The following is a 21,505-nucleotide window of genomic DNA, read 5'->3' on the forward strand; positions in this document are numbered from 1 at the left end:
TTAGGGTCACAGGATATTCTCATTGTAAAAAAGAATTACTTTAACATAAAAAATGCTACGAGAGCAAAATCTCTCTCTCTCTCTCTCTCTCTCTCTCTCTCTCTCTCTCTCTCTCTCTCTCTCTCTCTCTCTCTCTCTCTCTCTCTCTCTCTCTCTCTCATATATATATATATATATATATATATATATATATATATATATATATATATATATATATATATATATATATATATATATATATATATATATATAGAAATGAGGAATCTCTCTCTATATATATATATGAGGATGTAAAATGCGAAAAATAACCCAAAATACTGTTAAAAAAAGAAGCAATTAATGGTTTTCTCTGATATTCGAGAAAGATGCATTTTAGGTTAATCTAAATTGTCCTTAAGTGGGAATATGAGTGAAAATAGTTGCCTCTATCAATCTACTGTCATTGCCAGTGCATATCTTAGTGTACATATTGTGTTTCTCCACTAGATGGCAGAAGAAGATACTCAACCACAATTCACCTCATTTAAATAGGTTGATTTGTGAATAAACTGAGACTAGATCATTATTTCTATAAAGTGCAGGATCGGCAAATGGCCGTATACGGGCCACCACACTCATGGTAGCCCTTGATTAATTGTGAATAAAAATATAATCATTATGACACTTTTATTTTTCCAAACAAAAAACGCTGATAAACATTCAATATACATGATCAACATTCAAAAATTAAATGTCTTAAGAGCACACGTTTTTCAGTGGCCCCAGTACCACTGAAGAAAAATTGTGTCTGTCGCCTCCAGTATTTAAAATTTTCCTACTGTTTATACATTTTGTGACATTTTTGTTTAACATCAGTAATTCCAGGCCTGGATGAAAATCAGCTTCAGCATGACCGACTCGTTTCCTCAAATCGTGCTTGTAAGAATCCTGCTGAGCTTTTTTTTTCTCATTCCAAAACCGCAAAGAATAATTTGACTGCAGTCATTCAGGACCACATCGTGGAAGTAAAGCAACAATCACATCATGAATTAATGTCATTTTCAGTCTTAATAATTGTAGATTATCTTTTTTTTTTTTTAATCTTTCAGTCGAACCGAACCTTCCGGCCACCACTATTTTTTATTTATTTAATTTTTTTTAAGGAAGGGGGCACGATTGCTGCAGAGCGTCCTAACTTGCTGACGTCAGTGGGCGGGTACATGACGTATGGGCTAGGTTGGAGACAGGAGGAGGAGACTGAAACTGGAAGACGGACATGGTCCTCCCTTGGTTGTCTATCATTCAAGACAGCAGGAATTCTCAAAACTTGGCGACTACCAACTTGATCGTGGTCCTCTCCACGTCCCTTGCCTTCGGATCGCGAAGACGATTGATTCAACAGCTACATGGCTAGCCAGTACAGCGAAGCTAACGAGTGTTAGCTTGTGCGCCAGCTCATCTCTCGGACCCCGGCGAAGTGGTGAATCGATGACAAGAATGGCTACTTTACTCGGATAGCCGAAGAAACCAACAATATTGCGCACAACCCATTTCCAGCACCCGCTTACATAACTGGTAAGTTGAAATTCAGTTACACGCTGACAACTTAACAGCAATTTAAAAAGTTGGTTTGGCTTGCAGTGTAACAATCAGTAGCGTTGTTGTGTAACGTCTGGTGTGAACCAAAAACCGCATACCCCCCCCATCACCGTCCATAGTTTGATTAAAAAACAAAACAAAAACAAAGAATAATTACTCACATAATGTTATTACATACTTTCAAAATAAGCTTGTATAGTAGTCAAACTTGGACGTATTAGTGTTACTCATCAAATCACAAAATTAAGTGACGTAATTGAGAGTTGTACGTACATGAATCGGTCACTGTTCTGTGTGATTGCTTGCACTGAAAATGTAAATAAAAGATCCATAGAACTGAACATGGGAGAACTGACAGCAATTTCTCTGATGTCTTGTTTTGACGTGTCTCCAAAGTTTCTGACAGACCCTGAAGCATGACGGTAATTATTGATGAGTGTGAGCATAGCTGTTGTGTCTTATTATTTTTGTGTGTCCTAGCCTGGTTATTATTAGTCTTCTTACCTACCCTGATCCTTCCTTAAGACGCCGCTGGGTCTCAGCTTCCCTTGCAGCGTTTGCTCACAAACATGTATCATCTTGTTGAATAAGCAGAAGCACAAAGATCATAATCACTCTTTGCACGACATCAAGCATGAATCTAGACTATTTCGCTTCTAGTCATAACTTGTTTATTTCCTCTAACAGTACTGTCCACAATTTTTATCTGTGTATCATGGCCACTGTAGCCTCCCTCCCTCTTCCACTGTAAAGCATGAGGAGTTTTCGGATTCTATTACATGGAGTGTGTTTGCTGTGCAGTAGCTATAGTTGGACATACAGTGGAACCTCTGAGATTGACTACAATCTATAATTTCTTCATATTTTGAACAATGTTCCCCCATGGGAACGAATACATATGTATAGAAAAATGTAACTTATGAATTTAACTGTTCATATTTGAACATTCTTTGCTACTAGTGTAAAATATTGTCTGGAATAATAACTTTGCAGTGCACATACTGTTTGGCCAGGACATTGAGACATACTGTACTCACCTTTATTGCCACGCGACTATTTGTTCCAATTTTAGTTCAATGGTTGTCATCAAATTTGTAGTTTGCATCACTCCAACACACGAGTGGAGATTAAAATTTTTGTTTGTATCGAGCTGAAGTCCCACAATATAAATTAATGCTACAGACGTAACAATTCACTCAAGTTTCAGTTTCGGATTCAATTATAATTTTCCAAAATCTTTTTTTTTTTTTTCACAAAATGACTTATTTTGTAACCAAAATATAATTTTTTTTTACATCAGCAATTTGTTCTTGTTGCAAACAGTACATTTTTTAACTTAGCAAAAAAATAATAACTAAGAATTTTGACAGTTTCAAAAAAAACTTCCACTGTATAGTCTCAGCCAGCTCGTTTGTTCTTCACCTCTCTCGAGGTAAAATGGCTGCATCTTTCATCTGAACCTCGGAAGAGACACTAAAATTTTGCTGACTGTTGTCAAGCAAATTCACCTGGGTCAGTACTCGAATTCAACATGAACTGATCGTCTAATGTGCAGCTTTTAGTTCCTAGTTGCAATTTAGTTTTCATTGAGATTTTACTAATCTTTATGTTATGTGGTGTGTTAGAGATGTTCCGACTCTAACTTATTGTGCAAGAACCACACGGGAGACAGTATGCCCTTTTGAACACTTGCAAGTGGAGAATTTGTTCATTACTATAGATACAGCAATGTCCGAACAAACTCTGCAAGTGGAGAATTTGTTCGTTGCTGTAGACACAGCAATGTCCGAAACAAAGTCTGCCTTTGCATTCTTGCAAGAGTGTATTTATTGAGAGAAGGGTGGGGTGAGAGTGGCAAAGGTGGGGGTGACAATTTACATGTGTGGTGGTCACCACAGACAATGGTTGACCACTTCAGAGGGTCCCAGTTTATTGTTTTACGAGGTCGTGGAAATAAAACCTAGTGGAGCCTTCCAGATGACTAACTAAACAACACACCATTTGGAGAGAGTCAAAGAAAGGTAGAAGGTTAAAACAAAGTTCATCATTCTAGTCTACATCCCAACATAATCATACGATCAAGATAGTTCATAAACCCTGACATGGTGAATAAGTGTTAGTCGAGACCTACGTAGAAGGGTATGTCTTCAGGGACGTGAGGTTCCACTGTGCACTCTAATTTGCAGTGATGCTGTTTATTTTGGTCTGTTGAGCAGCCAATGCTGCATTTATTGATCACTGCCATTCCTGGTCCCATCCTGTAGGATTCAAATAGTCTAAAACAGTGGTCTCCAACCACCAGGCTGTGGGCCACCTTGGACTGGACCGCCGGGGGCCGGATAAATGAAACACCTGGTTTATTCATTAGCTGAGGCTAAACAATATTTTATTTTGAAAAGTGAGTTGATTCTGTCCTTTAGATCAGTCATTGACTGACATCTCTAGTTGTCCAGGTTGAGTGACACTAATATTGAATTCACAAGCTAGCAAAATGTTGAAAATAAACTGACGTATTTGGAAAGTTTCTTTGCAATGGAGGAAAGGTCCAGTGAGGATTCAACACAAGATCCAAAGAAGAAAAAGAAAAGTGCATTTCACGGACAATACCAGGAGACACACTTGAAATGAATGAATTTATGGCAGGAGGTGATTCCAATGCACGATTATTGAAAACTGATGGGTCAATAAATGTCAGTGTCTTGAGAGCATCATATTTGGTGGTGAGCTGCATTGTTAATGTTAACGAGTTATTCAGTATTGGTGGAAAAAAAAAAAAACGTTGTAACAATAACACAAGGGTATGGACGTGTATGAAGCGGTCCGCAGCAGAAAACAGGTTGGGGACCACTGCTCGATAAAACACCAAATTTATACACTCTTGTGTTGTAAAACTAGAAGAAGCCCAACTCTATGATTATGGCATTGGTTCTTACAGCTATTGTGATGGTTTACATAATAATTTCTTTCTCTTTTTCAAATCTCTGTATTTATTTTCAGGTTGTTGGTGTTACTGCAGTTCCAAACATGGTGCAGAAGTACCAGTCGCCCGTGAGGGTGTACAAGTACCCCTTTGAGCTGGTGATGGCAGTAAGTGTCTTTATTGTCCACCTGTCTACATGAATATTGCATGCTATTGACGCAGCGTTGCGTAATACTGTACTGGCAAGCATGCACTTGTGTAAGAAAGCAATTAAATACCACACCTTCCATGACCAGCAACACTTGCATAAACTTGCTCCATTACAAAATGGCAAAACAAATTTCCGTTAAGCCACAATGGAAATCTTTGATGCGGAAAACCGATAGATACTGAATCTTTGTAGCCAAGTGCTGTTTGAACGTCTCAGATACGTAACAATCATTTGAAGACGTTAAATTATCCATAGGTCTGAATGTGAGTGTGAATCAAAATGCACCGAGCGCTTACGTATGGTACATTGCGTCAGATAATTATTTTTTCATTTACATGAGAATGATTTAACTAATTGACACATGTAACAGACAGGCTTCCGCCATTGTGCGATGGCAAACGCACTACGTCTGAGTTGAAGCTGATGATTATTGTTTCATTTTTATGTTTTTTAAATTACTGCCATTTGGGAACTTTGGTAATATGTCATTTTTTCCTGCCAAAATTGACAGTACGATACTAGTATCGGTACTTGGTGCAACATTACCTGTGACCATAGTTAGAATAAGCAGTGAGGAGAAAGCCAAATATAAAACTGGGCGTCTTTCTATTCGTTTAATATTTTGCATTAGTTTAATATTAGTTTCTGTTCCATTACCTCGCTTCATTTTTACATCACTCGAGAGACACTTGTTGATTCAGTTATCCATGCTTTAGTCGGAATAATTACACCTCTAATAATCATGGCGTGCAAGCCATGTTCTTTTTAAAGCCTTGTTGTGTCAGACAAGTGCTACTTCATTTAGATTAAAATAGGCGTTCTCCTCCAGCAAGCGGGAGGATGTAGGAAGACTAAATCTCCTTAGCACAGGGGCAAAAATATATCTATTAATAGAGGACTAACACACACGTACGCATGCACGCACACACACACGCACACACTCCCGGCTGTACACATGTAGCTGAAGGAGGCTATTTGGTATTAGAAATATTTGCATGTTTTTGTAAAATGAAGGTTGAAGCTTATGTTGATGTATATAATCTTCAAGTCTAATTTGCACTGCATACGTATATGAAGACCATCCTAATGAATACTTAACCATTTGTGCAAATTTGTCTAATTTGATTTCTTGTCACTTTTCTTTCTGTAGTGTGTATTACTGCATTTGACGACTTCCATTTTTCTTTTAGCTAAGTACCTGCAAGTCAGTACAATATTGTGTCATAGTTACTTACCATGTGATTGGCTTGTGGGAAGCTCCAGAAAGCAGATCTTTTTTTGTGTGTGTTTGCTTGGGGATTAATTTTGACTATTTGCGATGACGAATTTTTATGTACTCTCTCTATTTGACTAATAGAAAATGCCTTTCAGTCCTTTAAAATCCACTGATACTTTACCAATGTTCCTTGTTCCCCTGTTATTATGTCCTGTTCAGTTTACAATTCATGCAACGGTTTTCTCTACAGACCGGTGAGGGGCCACGTTGCACACTGACAGGTGTTAGTGAAGCTTTTTGGCAATCACAAGTGTGGCTTTAAGTGCTGTTACATAAGTCTGCTTGGTTTCCCGCCCGTGAGCTGTGTTCCACAGGGGCTACTTAGGACTTACTTTAGATTTTATTTCTGGGTAATCACCATGTAAAGCATTTGAGAGATTGCACATTCTGTACGACAGTTGTTTGATTTGCGCCACCTTTGTAACACTTCCAGTCACAACAGTTATCTGGATCATTTTGGCCAGAGTTGGACATAATAACCAACAAAGCAGGGTTGTCAAAGTAAATTTCACACCCATAATGAACGAGTGACCCTGATAGTTAAAAGAAGACTCACGTTTCAATAGAAACAATTAATTGGTGGTGTAAGAATGTTAGTTGAAGAGGGGGCATTTATGTCAGAGAATACTTTCAACATGGGTGACTGGAGTGACACAACAAACCCACAATATAACGCTAACCTTGTATATTATTTCATAGGCATTTAAAAATACAACATTTGTTTTCACTGCCTTCAACTTCAGCTGCAATAGTCGCTGAAGTCTACTTCCTTGTTTCAATAACAGGAAATATTGTTGTTGCTACTGCTATTATCATCTGGTAGGTGCTCGAGGCTTTTCTCTGGGGAGTCTCACAGGAATGTCAAAAAGCTGTACACAATACCCTTCGCGCTGTTGTTTCAGACCTGAAGGCCCGGTTGTTGCTAGAACATATCCATAATTAGGAATTAGTTAAGTAAGCACAAAAAGAACATTAAATATTTCTTTAAAACACAAGAACTAACCCCATCTTGCACTTTCTTGCTGTTCATACCGTACCATTTACTAAAATGGTGAGAAAATGATGATGGATTTCGAAGAGATTCCAGACTGAAACATGTAACTTGTTGACCTTGTCTGGGTTGCTGACGTCATTATTTTACATAATAATGCTCTGTTTACACTATTCACAGTGATGCACACTGTAGAACAGGCCTTTTATAAAAGCATTTTTTGGCAATATACATAGTGTTGTTTTTGTCTTCATGGTATGCATACACTAAAAAGCAAAACAAGAATCCAGATGCAAATATAGCTGGTGTTGTGTGGTGGGAATTTTATTTTTTTAGGCCATTCGCAGCAAAATTTGCACAGGATTATAAACAGGATTTGCTGTAACTGATACTCTGTATTGTTTACAGAATCTCCCCTGTCATTGGTTGTGTAACGACACAATAAATGTAGAAAACACGGAAGATTCTTTCAGTTTTTGTCATACAAAACAATACTAATAGCGCTTTCACAACGGCTTCTTGTAGTTCATGTCTGTACTTTGGAATACATAACCTATAAATTCGGTTTATGTTATTGCACTCTTTTACATTTTGTTCATTTTTCTTCCGAGCTGTTTGTATAGGTCATACATAGGACAGCGTTTATACTTTTAACCGCTCACATATTGTCTTGTGTTTAGTACTCCTGAACCACCGTTCCTTTACCTGACTCATCCTGCATTCCTCCTTTTCCCTGAGTAGTGAGTGTCCTGACCCACTTATGGCCACGTCTGGTTAAGACTTCCGTAACCCAGTTTTCTGCTGCTGAATTATCCTCTGTTCTAATGCGTATGTGACCCGCTGTCGTTTGAGTTTGAGTGGAATGCAAACGTTTTGTGAAACTGTCTTGGAATTTGAACACAACCGCACTGTAATAGCATACTTGGGTCCTGCCCTCATTTTTCCCCATCTACCTCAAAATGAATTTCATATCGCAGTCATAAACATTCGTTACCTGGACCGTACCTTACCTTACAGGCTAGAAATCAACACGAGTGTAAAATTGTTTTTCTTTCTTCTTGTGCTGTTGAAGGAGATCGAGTTGTGCACTGTCAATTTGCAAGCATTGCACTTTTAAAGGGCGTATTGTTGAAATTATTTGGCCGCTGTACTGCACAATGTTACATTTTTTTCCTGGTAGATTAATGTGTCAAAAATAAATGTGTTGCAATCTGCCTCAGTGAGCAGGATCTTATTATCATGCTGTGTGCTGCTTCGAACCGAATGCAGCAAGGCTGTTCTACGGTCATGTGACTCAATGGAGCCAATGGTAGTTCTGCAGCCCATTTCATTCACCGATCACAAGACACTCATTCACCCTTTTTTCCCTTTCTGCAAGGTCGCGCTACTGCTTCTGCAGCTCCCTTCCCCCCTCCGGTTCTACTCTGCTGGAAGCAGATGACATTTCTCGCTATAGTCACAATCTCATTTTGCACTGCAATCATGCGTCATCGTGTGCCAGTTCAGATCTTTGCAGCAGTATATCAACTGACTGGCAATTGTCTTTCTATGTCTTTTTCAGTCATTAATCAGTCATTACTCATTAGTTCCTCTGAATTTTGCCAGTAAAATTGAGGAAGACACGATGGGCTCGGAACTGCTGAAAAATGGCTGAAAAAAGTGTTTCATGGACTTACATGGTCTTTCTTTCAAATGTATCCTCCAAACCACTGAGCAGCAAATTAGAGGAAGGTTTGAATATATTCATCCTTTCATATCCTTGGATATGAAAGGTACAAGTCAACGTTCTGCCTGATGATTTGATTTTGTTAGGTTAGCTAGTGATAGAATATGCGGTAATGTTAGCCATAATTTCAAATTAGTATATAAATATACGGTCATATTACTCAAGCCTGGAAACGGTTCAGATGTATTATGGCTAGTGAATATGACATCATGGTGATATGAAATCTGCAGTATGTGTCTGCTGTTCTTTTGTTATTAATCAAAACCAAACATGAGCACTCAGCAGGGATGCTGTGGTCAAGATCATGTTCGATATTAACAAGCCAAGATGTTCTACATTGATGTAATTATCCATATTGACGTTTCTCTTGCCAGAAACTACAGGATCCTGATGAAAGAACTGTAAACCTTTCCTTTTTTTTGGACTCAAATTGTGAAATGAGATTTGAGATTAAATTGCATTATCACACAGCCATCCTGCCTGTTTTGATACATAATACCTGACATGATACATGATAATTACTGCATCTCTCAGCACTACAATTTAATTTAGACCAATATGGCCACCTGCACAGTCTAATGATAATGAGATGTAATGCAAACCCGTGGACATAAAATGATTAAGATAATAGTTTTGGCTATATATATATATGCATTTATAATTGTTAAATGCTTATTTTGGTGGTTGATTTTTTTTAGTGGTGTCAAATCGCACTGCATAGCGCAGGCTGATATAATGGTAGATTACAATTAAAGGCTCACCAATTACTGGTATTTAGGGTTTAAGAGTTGCATGCAGCAAGTTTTTCCCCATTTTAATCTCTTTCTTCCATTTTCTTCCCTTAAATGTGGACTGTAGCATTGAAATTTCTGCATGAAATCAAGTGGGTGGCCTGGCATGCAAAGACTGAAGACTCTTTTGTTGCATTTGTTTAGACAAAAGCCTATTGTCTTTCCCAATCAAACATTCACTCGATATTCAAGATTTAAGTTGCCGTGATTTCAAATAAAGGCAAGAAAATAGTGGCGTATTTCACTGTACTCCAACCACTGATCCACGGCACTGTACTGGTTAGTGTGCCATTCGGTACTGGGTAGCTCATGTAGATTGAAGTGACAACCAGTGCCTAAACATCCGCTTGCAAACGTCACATGACCAAAACCAGGAAACGGTTGAGCCGCGATAGGTCATTACCTGAGCCCTTTGGCACTGTAATGTTATTTTCAGTCAACAGCAAGTGGTAAAAAGTGTTAAACCAGTTCCTTGTGGAAAATGGTCTGGCGTAATACTTCTGCTGAGAATACAACTGATAAAACAAAAGTTCATAGCACACAGATTAATTCATGTTCTTCATCACGTTCCGAGTTTCTGAGCAGAATGTCGTTCAAAAGCTACTTACATTAATAGGAGGCTCCTAATAATTTTGTTCAAGTGTGTACGAGGACCCAGAAAAGACTCATTAAGTCTGTTTTCCCATGCTGTGTTGGATGCCATGTCAAATATTGGTTGGAAATAAGCTTGGGTACAAACATTTTGGGCTGCTAGCCTTTTGAAGCCTTTTGTTTGGCCACTTTGAACACAATGTTAGCACAAAGCATTTATTGTTGACCTCAAATTTCCGTGGGTAAGCAGTGTCAATAGTCAGCAATTGTGCTGACAGCAGGACAAATATTATATACAATGTTCCAGAGCAACATTGGTGAAAAACAAAGTTCAGCATTCAGTCATGCACAGAGGAGAAAGATGGCTGCTGGTCTTGTCAATGGCAATTTAAGAAATTGTTACTTTATTCATATTGTTTGGACAGCTGATGTGCAACATTAGCCTATTATTGACATCAGTACCAGAGTTTTTTTTGTCATCTATCATCCTATTATTTGTGAACCCCTTGTATTGATTGTATATTATTAAGACATGACTGGAGAGAGTGAAGCACAAGGATGACGCACCCTACCGATATTTTTGTGTTGCCAGTCTATCATGCCGCTTGTGGGACGTTAAGAAAGCTTTTTCATGGACAAACGCAAAGCGAACCTGCTGGCCTCCTTTATTCAACACAGCTCTCCTTCGTAATCCCCGTTGCGATTGTCAACACTGTGCGAGTGTTCACTTTAGTACTTTACATGCTTCTAGTTTTGAGGAAAAAAAATTGTCATCCAAGGTTTCCGATTGAATTACGTAAATGACTGATGTGATGATTTAGTATGGGCAGAGTTCGATTGGTCCACCGTGACATAATTTCATAGGTCCATAAATTAACGGCGTCACATTTAAAGCCGCAGCCTTCAACGTATGCGATCAAATAATTATAATCCAGAAATAACTGTACATTCCTTTAATAGCAGCAACCCTATGTTTGTGGATTGGTGTCAAAATTCTACAGTTTCGACTACCTGCGAGGCATTGATGATGTGAATGTAAACAGCTAACCGAGTGTTATTTTATATTTGCTATTTCAAACATCAGTAAACAACATACAATACTTCAGTAATCTGCCCCCTACATGTAATGAGGAGAAATTATTGTCAGTATTACATAAATTGGCACCTCTTTCCTCTTTCAGGCTTATGAGCGGCGGTTCCCCACATGTCACCTTATCCCCATGTTTGTGGCAAGCGACGTGGTCGATGAAGAGACAAGTGAGGATAGATCTACTCATAAGATTGAGCGACGCTGTGCCCTGGATGTGGACGCCCCGCGTCTTCTCAAACGGGTAACCTACCTATCACACTACCACTAATTGACACCCTAAATTCAATTGGCTGTCTTAAAGATCATCTTCTGAACTTTTTGATTCACTATACTTTTGACTTTGTTACTCTACAGTATGTATTGGCAGTACCTTTGAAGCTGTCACTCTATAATTATCGTTTGTGTCTGGTTTGCAGATTGCTGGTGTTGACTATGTCTACTTCATCCAGAAGAATACACTCAATCGAAAGGAGCGGACACTTCACATTGAATCGCATAATGAGACCTTCTCCAACAGGGTCATCATCCATGAGATCTGCTGCTACTCGGTAAATACACCTGCACATTCTAGTGTGCCTTCATAAGATGATGGTTTACACATTTGATGCCTTTTGGAAATCCATCAGTTCCCCTGGACTGAAAGCTCTGTATTAGTGATCTGAAACCAGCATCTACTGTTGGATGATCTGTGAGTTCAAATGTACTCATCAATGAATGAGCATGGACAGGTGCACTGAGCTAAAGAGGTCAAGGACGTTGCGTTAGCAGCCAGTTATTCAGGGCTCTAATTTTAGCTTCAACGCTCCGCAGTGGTTCCTATTGTGCACGTTAACACAGTGTTAGCAGTAACTCAGCTGGACAGCCTAATTACACAACGCTAATGGACGTGGCTAAAGCGGAAATATTTTTGTTGCCAAGGGGGATGAAGCTACTGAGGGTCTTTCATTTGCCACTTGAATTTTTATGCTTTTGTTGTTCTGGATTACATGACAAAAACTTTCCCGAATTATATGAAACACGACAAAGCTATCATAAATATGCTTAAAACCGCTGTTGGATATAAAATATAATTTTGCTTTTTGTCTAGGATTGGGATCTTAAAATTCAAGTCAAGTCTTGACTTGACTTGACTTGGATCTTAAAATTATGCTTCATTGCCTCCCATGTTGAACATTCTCATTTGTTTGACCTGTGTTTTAACCGCCACAGTTTTCATTTGGGTTGGCTAATTTTATATGGATAGGCTGACACAAGCATACTTCAACTCACGATGCAGCGCAAATACTTCTCTTTGTGCATCATGTTCTAGTGAAGTCAAGTGATTCATTGTTACAATAGCAGCAAAGCTCCCCTTTTTTACTCATGTATTGTGTATGTCCTCACATTTTCCAGGTTCACCCCGAGAATGAAGACTGGACTTGTTTTGAGCAGTCTGCCAGTCTTGACATCAAGTCTTTCTTTGGCTTTGAGAGCACAGTGGAAAAAATTGCGATGAAACAATATGCCAGCAGCATCAAAAAGGTGTTTGTGTGTTTATTTTTTTTTAGAACGACGTTGAGCAATTTCTTGGCGTTGCATCGATGCAGTAGTTCTTTTCCAAGGATATATAAATATGCTTGGGTTTTTTCTCTGCGGTCAATTGGACTTTGGATTTTACTTTCTATTCTATTAGATCATTTTTCCATTGAAGTTGAAATTGCTTCATAAAACCTGCATATCCTCAATTGAATAATGCACTACACAAGAAGGTATATCAGTCCTCTGCTAGACCCGTATTTGGCAATTTCATTCTTTCAGTTTTTGCTTGGAATTTTGTAACGTCATAACTTTATTCTTCTTCTTTTGCAGGGAAAGGAAATTATAGAGTACTACCTAAAGGAGCTAGAAGATGATGGGATCACTCATGTGCCTAGATGGAGTCCAACCTCGCTCCCTCTGCCTCCCACCAGACCAACCAGTCTCTTTAGCAGCCCACCTCCTGACCCCAAGGAACCTGTCACTGCCGCTGTTCCCATCCCTCTGACCAGTGATGCCATGGACAGCACCTCTCAGGATGCTAAGCAGGACAGCGCCGGCCTTCAGGCAGATATTTTAACCGAGGTTCTGGCTGGCACACCGGAAGGTCTGTTTCGCTGATAATTGAAATATGAGTGGCTGGCCACTCTAAATAATTGAATTAGTGCTTTCTGCCAACTGTAATTAGACATGTCATGTCAATTAGGCAATTGGAGGTGTGATTTGTTTGTTTTGTTTTTGCATTTACAGATAAACTGGATGCTGATTATATCAAACGCTATCTTGGTGATCTTACACCCCTGCAGGAAAGCTGTCTCATTAGACTTCGTAAATGGCTGCAGGAGACCCACAAGGGAAAGGTGACATGCAACTTTGCACAGGTTGTGTATTTGCAGGAATATAATCAACCAAGACAATTTGTAAATAATTGCTGATAATCTGAGGTTCATTTATAGTATCATTAGAAATGCAAGTTAATTGGTCTAGCTGTACATTTTGATCCATTATTTTACAATATCTTGCCGCCATCTTTATTTCAGATTCCCAAGGATGAACACATCCTGCGATTCTTACGAGCTAGGGATTTCAACATGGACAAGGCTCGTGAAATTTTGTGCCAGTCGCTAACCTGGAGGAAGCAGCACCAAGTAGACTATCTTCTTGAGACATGGAGTTCACCACAAGTCCTTCAAGACTATTACACGGGAGGTTGGCACCACCATGACCGAGGTAGGTTTAAACATCCAACCCTGCTGTTTACACATCCATGATTTATGTTGGCTAGTCTTGCAAAGCTAGCCAAGATCTTTGCTCTCGGGTTTCCTTTAGACTCGGGTTACATGATAATGAACTCAACCCTGCTTAGATCACAACCATTCAGAACACATTTCATTATACACCTTGGCGCCGGTCGGTATATGGTGTCACATCCTGTGTAAAATTTATTTTTGTAGTCTGACTTTTGTTCCTTGACGAGTGTGCAGATAAAGTTTGTGTTTCATGTTCAGAAAAAAAATTCCATGTCTACATATGTAACAGAAGAGAAGGGTGGCTGTACTGATTCACACTCAGTGGTTTAATATACAACTTCGTAAACTGTAATATTGTTGCAAGTCATTTTAATGTCTATTATTCTATATTGTCTCTTCTAGATGGTCGGCCTTTGTACGTCCTAAGACTTGGCCAGATGGACACCAAAGGACTGGTCCGAGCTCTTGGAGAAGAATCTCTGCTTAGACATGTATGCACAGTACTTACGTTGCATTAACTGTCACACATGACACTACATGTTAATTCCCGATGTAAACCATTAAGATTACAGGGGAGGTAATTAAAGTCCAGCGTCTCAAAGGAGACACGCTTTTTCAAATCATAGCATACACACAGTTGCCTTCTATAAATAGTACACCTAAAATATGTTCAGCGTGCTTATAGAGTTGCAAAATTTTTGAAATGTCACAATCATTTTCTGGTCTGTTTGTTTTTAGGTACTATCTATCAACGAAGAGGGGCTGAGACGCTGCGAAGAGAACACAAAGGTGTTTGGTCGTCCCATCAGGTAAACTGAGTTAAAATGACACCAAGTCAGATTTATTTTGGAGAATGTAGTTGGCTTGTAATTAGCTTTTACGTTCACTTCCATAGCTGGCATGCACTCTATGAGGCAGTCCAGTGCAGTCAATCATATATTCAACAGAATGAAGACAATCAAGTATTTTAGTTGACAAGTGGGCTGATGCAGCCTATGGTGGGAAGAGTGAGGGCAAGGAATGAAGATGGTATCATTCAGGCATGTCAGCAAGAGGCTCGGGCAGGGATCTGAGCCACACTGGATGGCATATTAACTATGAATAGCTGTTGTACTGCACTGGCCAAGAGTTAGACAGGAGGATGTCAAGGCAGCCAGAGAGGGAGTCTAGAATTAGCATTCATTGCTATCACCACTCACCTCGCACGTTCTAAATGATTACTTATCGGTTTGTGCTTTTGTCGACTCCTTTTGTGCGCAGTTGCTGGACATGTCTCGTGGATCTGGAGGGTCTAAACATGCGTCACCTGTGGCGACCAGGAGTCAAGGCTCTGTTGAGAATTATTGAGGTTGTAGAGGCCAACTATCCAGAGACACTGGGACGGCTGCTTATCTTGAGAGCTCCCAGAGTCTTCCCAGTCCTTTGGACTCTGGTGAGCAATGGCAACCACTGGCTCTTGGAATTATAGAAAGCTATATAGAAGAATGACTTCATACTTGATGAATTTCAAATCAATTTCAAGTGTTTGAGTTGTCTTTACGTTCAAACACTGGCACACTAAAAAATCTCAATGTCCTACATTCCCATTTAACAAACACGATTTATAGATTTGAGTGTAAAGAAAAACATTTACAGAAAAGTGTTAGTGAGCACATTCTGTGCAGATGTTTTTTGCCTTCTCTCTGTATCCAGCCAGTTTGGTCACCGTGTAACCTGATAAACACTGTGATGTTTCCTGACTTTAGGTGAGTCCATTCATCGACGAAAACACACGCAAGAAGTTCTTAATCTATGCAGGAAACGATTACCAGGGCCCCGGCGGCCTGGTGGACTACATAGACAAGGAGATTATCCCTGACTTCCTGGGCGGCGAGTGTATGGTGAGTTGAGAGTCACGCATTAAAGAATTTGGTTAGGTTTTAAGATTGTCTTTACTGACCTAGTTTAATGCGTGGTTGAACACGTGCGGTCTCTCTATAGTGCGAGGTACCTGAGGGAGGCCTGGTCCCAAAATCGATGTACCGCACTGCAGAGGAGCTTGAGAACGAAGATGTTCGTCTATGGACTGAGACAATCTACCAAAGCGCCAGCATCTTCAAGGGAGCTCCACACGAGGTGAGACCGAGTTGCACAACCATAACAAGAGTGATGACACTCTTCATTTTCTCATTTCCTGAGTTTATTAAGCAACCCAATCTAACAAGCAACATAAATTTGTAAAAACATTTTTTTTTTTTTTTGTGCTTGAGGCAACCAAGGCAAGAGAGAATCTACCAAAGAGCTTAAAAGTGATATGTAGGCCACGACAAGAGCAAGCACCATGCTGCCTAGATTTTGTTTTGTTGAAAGGTCTGCCATCTTGTGGCTAAAACCTATCAACTGCATCATTCATGTCCTTCATGCAATATTCTTATATGGCATAATTATGGAACATACCTGCTCTCATATAACAGGATCTGAGCAAAGCAAATAAATAATTCTTACTGAAAGTCACCCTCCCAGTACATAACAAAATATTAATCATGTCTCCCTTCCACTTGAGAGGGACTCTCGAATAGCGCTATATAATTTGAAAGCTATGTATATTTATTCTTTCCTAATGTCCTTCTTTTAAACAGCTTCTGATTGAGATCATTGACGCCTCCTCAGTCATCACGTGGGATTTTGACGTGTGTAAAGGTGATGTGGTGTTCAACATCTACCACTCCAAGCGTGCCCCACAGCCACCGCGTAAAGACCCACTGGGAGCTCATGGGATCACCTCCCCAGGTGGCAACAATGTGCAACTCATAGACAAGTCATGGACGCTGGGGCAAGATTACAGTATGGTAGAGTCCCCTCTGACCTGCAAAGAAGGAGAAAGTGTTCAGGTAAGGTTTTGAGAATCTAGGGTCTAATCAATAAATGTGGTAGTTTTTTTCCGAATTTGTCTGTGACACTCCCCTGTGCTTTGTTTAGGGCTCCCATATTACACGCTGGCCAGGTTTCTACATCCTCCAATGGAAATTCCACAACATGCCGGCCTGCTCGGCCACCAATCTGCCTCGGGTAGACGATGTGCTGGCCACGCTGCAAGTCTCCTCGCACAAGTGTAAAGTCATGTACTACACCGAGGTGTTGGGCTCGGAGGACTTCAGGTTGGTAACCCTTCCGGTTGGCCTTTTTCATTGAAATGATTGAACCTCAATTCTATATCTTTTCCATCCCGAGACCTTGCAGTTTTCCTATGCAGCGCACATACTGCAAGAACTACGTCTATTATCCTTGAGTATTGAAATGAGGATGCTTACTTTCCCAGACTTTTTTTTATCTTCTTTTTTTCTGTCAAATGCATTTCTGTTCTTTTTTGTCCTCCCCCTCCTGCCTCTCTGTCTTCTTCCTGTGAAGAATGGCTTGCTGCGACGTACAGAGTTTGTAAGTGGCGCAGTGGTTGCCCCTTTTCCTTTAGCACTACCCCGTCGTCATTTCCGCTTTTGGCCCACCCCCATGGCAGCTGGCTAGGGCAATCACAATGTCCTGAGCACAGTCTGGCTTTGAGCCTGTTGACTATTGCTCTGATTGCATGACTAACAATACTAGCAATCATTGGCCTTATTGAAGTCTTGAAACCGCTACTTACTATTCTTTTCCTAATGCAATGTGGATTCAAGAACTGCTAAAACTTCACTAGCTGTTTTGTGTTGTAGTCTTTTACTGCAGATATGATCGCAACATCTTAAACATATTGTTTAAGAAAGTGTTGAACTTTTTTGGGGGGGGGGTGTTGACAACTCAAATAAGCTTATATTCAATGTATAAACAACTGGTGCTCTTTGAATGAAATGGAATTTGCGGCTATGTTCACCTGACAAACCTTCTAAACTGCGATTACTGTATTATTTTTTTTTTTTTAATGGAATCCAATTCCATCTTTATCGGCGTGGCATACTGTACATAATTAGTCAGCATTAGGATGTGTTTGTGGTTTTCCACAAGTGACACAACATGTAAAGTGTTAAGATAGACTCAGCCTTCTACCATATAACGCCTGGAACAAGACATGGCCCTTTCTTATTCCGTGTCATACACAGTAAAACAATTTACTGTAGTTGAGCTGATACACTGTTATTGTGGCCTGTGTTAGGCTCTAAAGCGGTGTTTCCCAACCTGTTTTCATCCACGGCACACCTTTTCATTGGAAAAAATCTTGAGGCACATCACCAACAAAAATCTGTTGCGTTACACCACGTTCTATATTAAAATTAGTTGCGTTATGACAAAAGACTTTGTGAAAGTGCGATATAAAGTTCTACTCCTGTAGAGAGTTGAATAATTAAATACATTTTTTTGGGTTATCACAGTGAAGGTGTCGCGACTTGTCCGTGTAGTTTGTTGGTGAAAAATGCCCAATCCAGGTTCTCCTGTCGATCTACATGGTGGGGTTTCCGTTAGTCCGCAAACGCACCGCCGTCGTCAGAGCGTCACTGTCATCAAAAGCACACAGCAGCAAACACATAAACTGAATATGTGTCGATACAGCAAAATCAGAAATGAAATCTCACGCACGCGCGATTCGCAAATGGCTGACCTAGGTCTTGCGCTAACTAACCAGTGGTTCGGCAATCCGGTTTACAATGTGCTCCGTAATAATATTGGACAATTTCCCACGACACAGGTGAACATCTCTCACTGCACAGCGGTTGTGAAACACTGCTCTAAACGATTGAGTACCGTTGACTGTTTGTCTTTGCTGCATGGTAGTGGGTGCGCGTTATGGTCACTTGATGGACCTTTAGTTGGCCAAATTGATTGAGCTATATCGATGGGGAAAAAAATGTAAAGGTTATTTTCCCTTACCGGACTGTGTCTCCTTTTGCAGGGGTTCAATGACCAGCCTGGAGTCGAGCCACAGTGGCTTCTCTCAGCTCAGCGCTGCCACCACTTCATCCAACCAGTCCCAGTCCAGCTCAATGATCTCCAGATAGACAGCACTGTCTCCTACGTGGTGATAACCCCAAGAACCTCTTTACCCAGACTTTATTACTGTAGGTGTTGACCAGCAGACAACAAATCGTGGGTCGGAGAAAAAAAAAAAAAAAAAAAAAAAAAAAAGAGAGACTGTGTTACCTCCTTTTAAAGGGCTTTTTTTCTTTTTCTTAATTTTTTTGCACAAAGGTCACTGCTCGGTGTCTATGCTGGGCAACAAACGAGACCAAGCATTTAGAGAATTTCAGTTTGTGGCTTATTTACAATGGAAAATGTTAAGGCTACACGCTGAACTGTTAGATTTTTGGAGGTAAGAAGCAATATTTACATCCCAGGAGTGGCAGGTCTGAATGGACAAAGTCACTGAAGGTGCCGTTATGTACTGTACATGCATTTACTCCACTCCAAAATTCTGCAGGCAATAATCAGATGACGCACCACTCATTCATGTGCGCCACTGTAGCAGAATGGAAGTTGTTACACATTACCATGCAACACGTAAATGTTTGATTAGAAAAAAAAAAATGCTCTTGTTATATTAACACAAAGATGTTTTCAATGTGGACAACAAGTGGAAAATCCAGCACACTTCTTTAAATTTACATTGAAATTTTTTGAAAGAACTAATCCTCAAAAAGTTCCAGATTGTTGCCCGCAACTCCAATGTGAATGTCTGAGATGATTGCACTTAGGAAAACACAAGTTTACTCAGACCTGATTCAGATATCATGCTTATGTTTTCAAAAAACACAGCGTTTCTGAGTGGGTGGGGCTTATTAAATCTTGGCAATACAAATTGAGTCAACGGATGGTAATTGCCTTTTATTGATGTTCGCTTAGTATCCGGATATTCTCCGAGCATCCTGACTTTCACGTGATAGCTTCCTGTGGCAGGCCCCACCATTTTTTGAGAACTTTATCATGCCATGTACAGCATACTTGACCAGCATCTTACTCTTTAGTGCTTGAAGCAATAACAATACTGTTTGTAGTTAACCATTGAGATGTCCATTGTAATAGTGGTAATGGCGGATTGCAGGTGACCTTTATGTAATGCGGCAGGCACAAAGGCAAACTGAGCCAAGGTGTGTGTGTGTGTGTGTGTGTGTGTGTGTGTGTGTGTGTGTGTGTGTGTGTGTGTGTGTGTGTGTGTGTGTGTGTGTGTGTGTGTGTGTGTGTGATTGCGTGTGCGTGTTTTATTATGGAATAAATAGGTCATTCATCTTGTTTTTTTTTTCCACTATGGGCTCGGCAAGTTTGTGTTTGTGAGGGTGCTTGCGATCACCAAATTAAAAGACATCTTGCCTCAATTATACAAGGTCATCATTGTAATCTGGCAGAGCTGCTCTTTTTTTGGGGGGGGCGAGATGTAATTTTGTGAGTGCATTTCAATGAATATCTTTATTATGATGCTTATCATTTGATTGTGTTGAAAAAAAAAAAAAAGATCATGACTGTACATGTATTAGTTGTAGTTAAGGAGTGCTACTGTTTTAGACATACTTGATGGGGGCGAAACAGAGTGGTGTGTTACTGCATGCACATGGTACACGTGGTGACTGGGTTTATCACTTTGCAATTTGTAAGTTAGTAGCCATTTTTAAGAGCCATTTGTTAATAAACACCATTTTAGCCTTTGTAAGACTCACATAGAAACAGCTGCTCCATTCAAGGTCAATTAATAATTGTTATTGTCAACAGTTTTACTAGTTAACTGGATTAGAAGCATTAATGACTTGACTGTAAATTGCCAAGAGTCATCAAATGCTCTCTTTATGGGCACTTAATACTCGAGAAGAACTCCAAAGGATACTTACCGTGCATGTTTGAGATACACAAAACTGTTTTTAACTCCAAATGAAAGGTCAAGATATTTTTGTGTGGAATATTTGCAATAATGTGAAACGTTTTACCTCTTCAGAATGAGGGCTATCATGTATGGATGTACAAGATTGAATCCTGGAAACAGTAGTGAAAAGAAGACATACCTGTAAAATGGATGTTACTGCACACACTCCCTCCCTCCGAAGCATGTCTCGACCCAAACAGCCATCTCAACCATACCTTCAAATTTTTCATAGAGATGAATCTAGTTTCTTGAATTGGTATAGTGATTACATATGCAGAAATAGAAGCAGACTCAAGTAGCCATTATCAACGTTTTATTTCACTTTGAGTGCACCTTAGATTTGTAGAACTGCTTTGGTGAAATTAGTAATTGAAGCCATGGGCATAAAGTGTTCTTGATCCAGTATTTCAATACCATGTCAATTCAATGTTTGAGATACCGAAGACCCTTCACGTATTCTGTATCTTGCCTCTCTGATATCACTTGTATATTTTCAAAGATCTCTTGAGGGCTATGAAACTCGTTTGTTAATATTTTTCCATGTGTTTGTTCGTCTGCTTCCTATTCTCACAGTTACATATCTCCTCCTATCTTAATGTGAGATGTTATGTAAAAAGTACTTATTTGAATTGATGAGAATTTGCGCCTTTACTTTTTTTGTTCTGAAAACATTAAACTTGAATTAAGCACTGTTAGGTCCTATTCATTTGCTTTGCTCATTCGCTTTTCTCATTTTGTGCAATGAATTAAAT

General features: G+C 39.7%; 1 protein-coding gene across 2 annotated transcripts; it reads left to right on the forward strand.

The window, feature by feature from the left end:
• The first annotated feature begins 1,174 nt into the window (after positions 1-1,174).
• LOC147056583 (SEC14-like protein 1) lies at positions 1,175-21,443 on the forward strand. Of its 2 annotated transcripts, none has more exons than XM_085912402.1 (16): positions 1,175-1,554; positions 4,576-4,665; positions 11,266-11,415; positions 11,591-11,722; positions 12,567-12,695; positions 13,023-13,296; positions 13,440-13,570; positions 13,730-13,919; positions 14,342-14,430; positions 14,678-14,748; positions 15,200-15,371; positions 15,685-15,819; positions 15,920-16,054; positions 16,558-16,809; positions 16,898-17,076; positions 18,798-21,443. In XM_085912402.1, exons 2-16 carry the CDS (start codon positions 4,603-4,605, stop codon positions 18,901-18,903), a joined length of 2,208 nt encoding a protein of 735 aa, XP_085768528.1. In that variant the 5' UTR covers positions 1,175-1,554; positions 4,576-4,602; the 3' UTR covers positions 18,904-21,443. The 2 variants fall into 2 exon arrangements, with proteins under 2 accessions (XP_085768528.1, XP_085768529.1); XM_085912403.1 differs by having other exon boundaries at positions 1,176-1,554; positions 13,440-13,549.
• The last annotated feature ends 62 nt before the right edge of the window (positions 21,444-21,505 follow it).

Source organism: Syngnathus leptorhynchus, chromosome 5, assembly GCF_054491065.1.
Source record: "Syngnathus leptorhynchus isolate UIUO chromosome 5, UIUO_Slep, whole genome shotgun sequence".
NCBI classification, from domain to species: domain Eukaryota; kingdom Metazoa; phylum Chordata; class Actinopteri; order Syngnathiformes; family Syngnathidae; genus Syngnathus; species Syngnathus leptorhynchus.

Excerpts from the sequence above, each read along its gene's own strand:
- LOC147056583 (XM_085912402.1), top strand. The coding sequence starts at position 4,603 with ATGGTGCAGAAGTACCAGTCGCCCGTGAGGGTGTACAAGTACCCCTTT. Across the intron at positions 11,723-12,566 it reads ATGAGATCTGCTGCTACTCG|GTTCACCCCGAGAATGAAGA; the intron begins GTAAATACACCT and ends CACATTTTCCAG. Across the intron at positions 13,297-13,439 it reads TCTGGCTGGCACACCGGAAG|ATAAACTGGATGCTGATTAT; the intron begins GTCTGTTTCGCT and ends TTGCATTTACAG.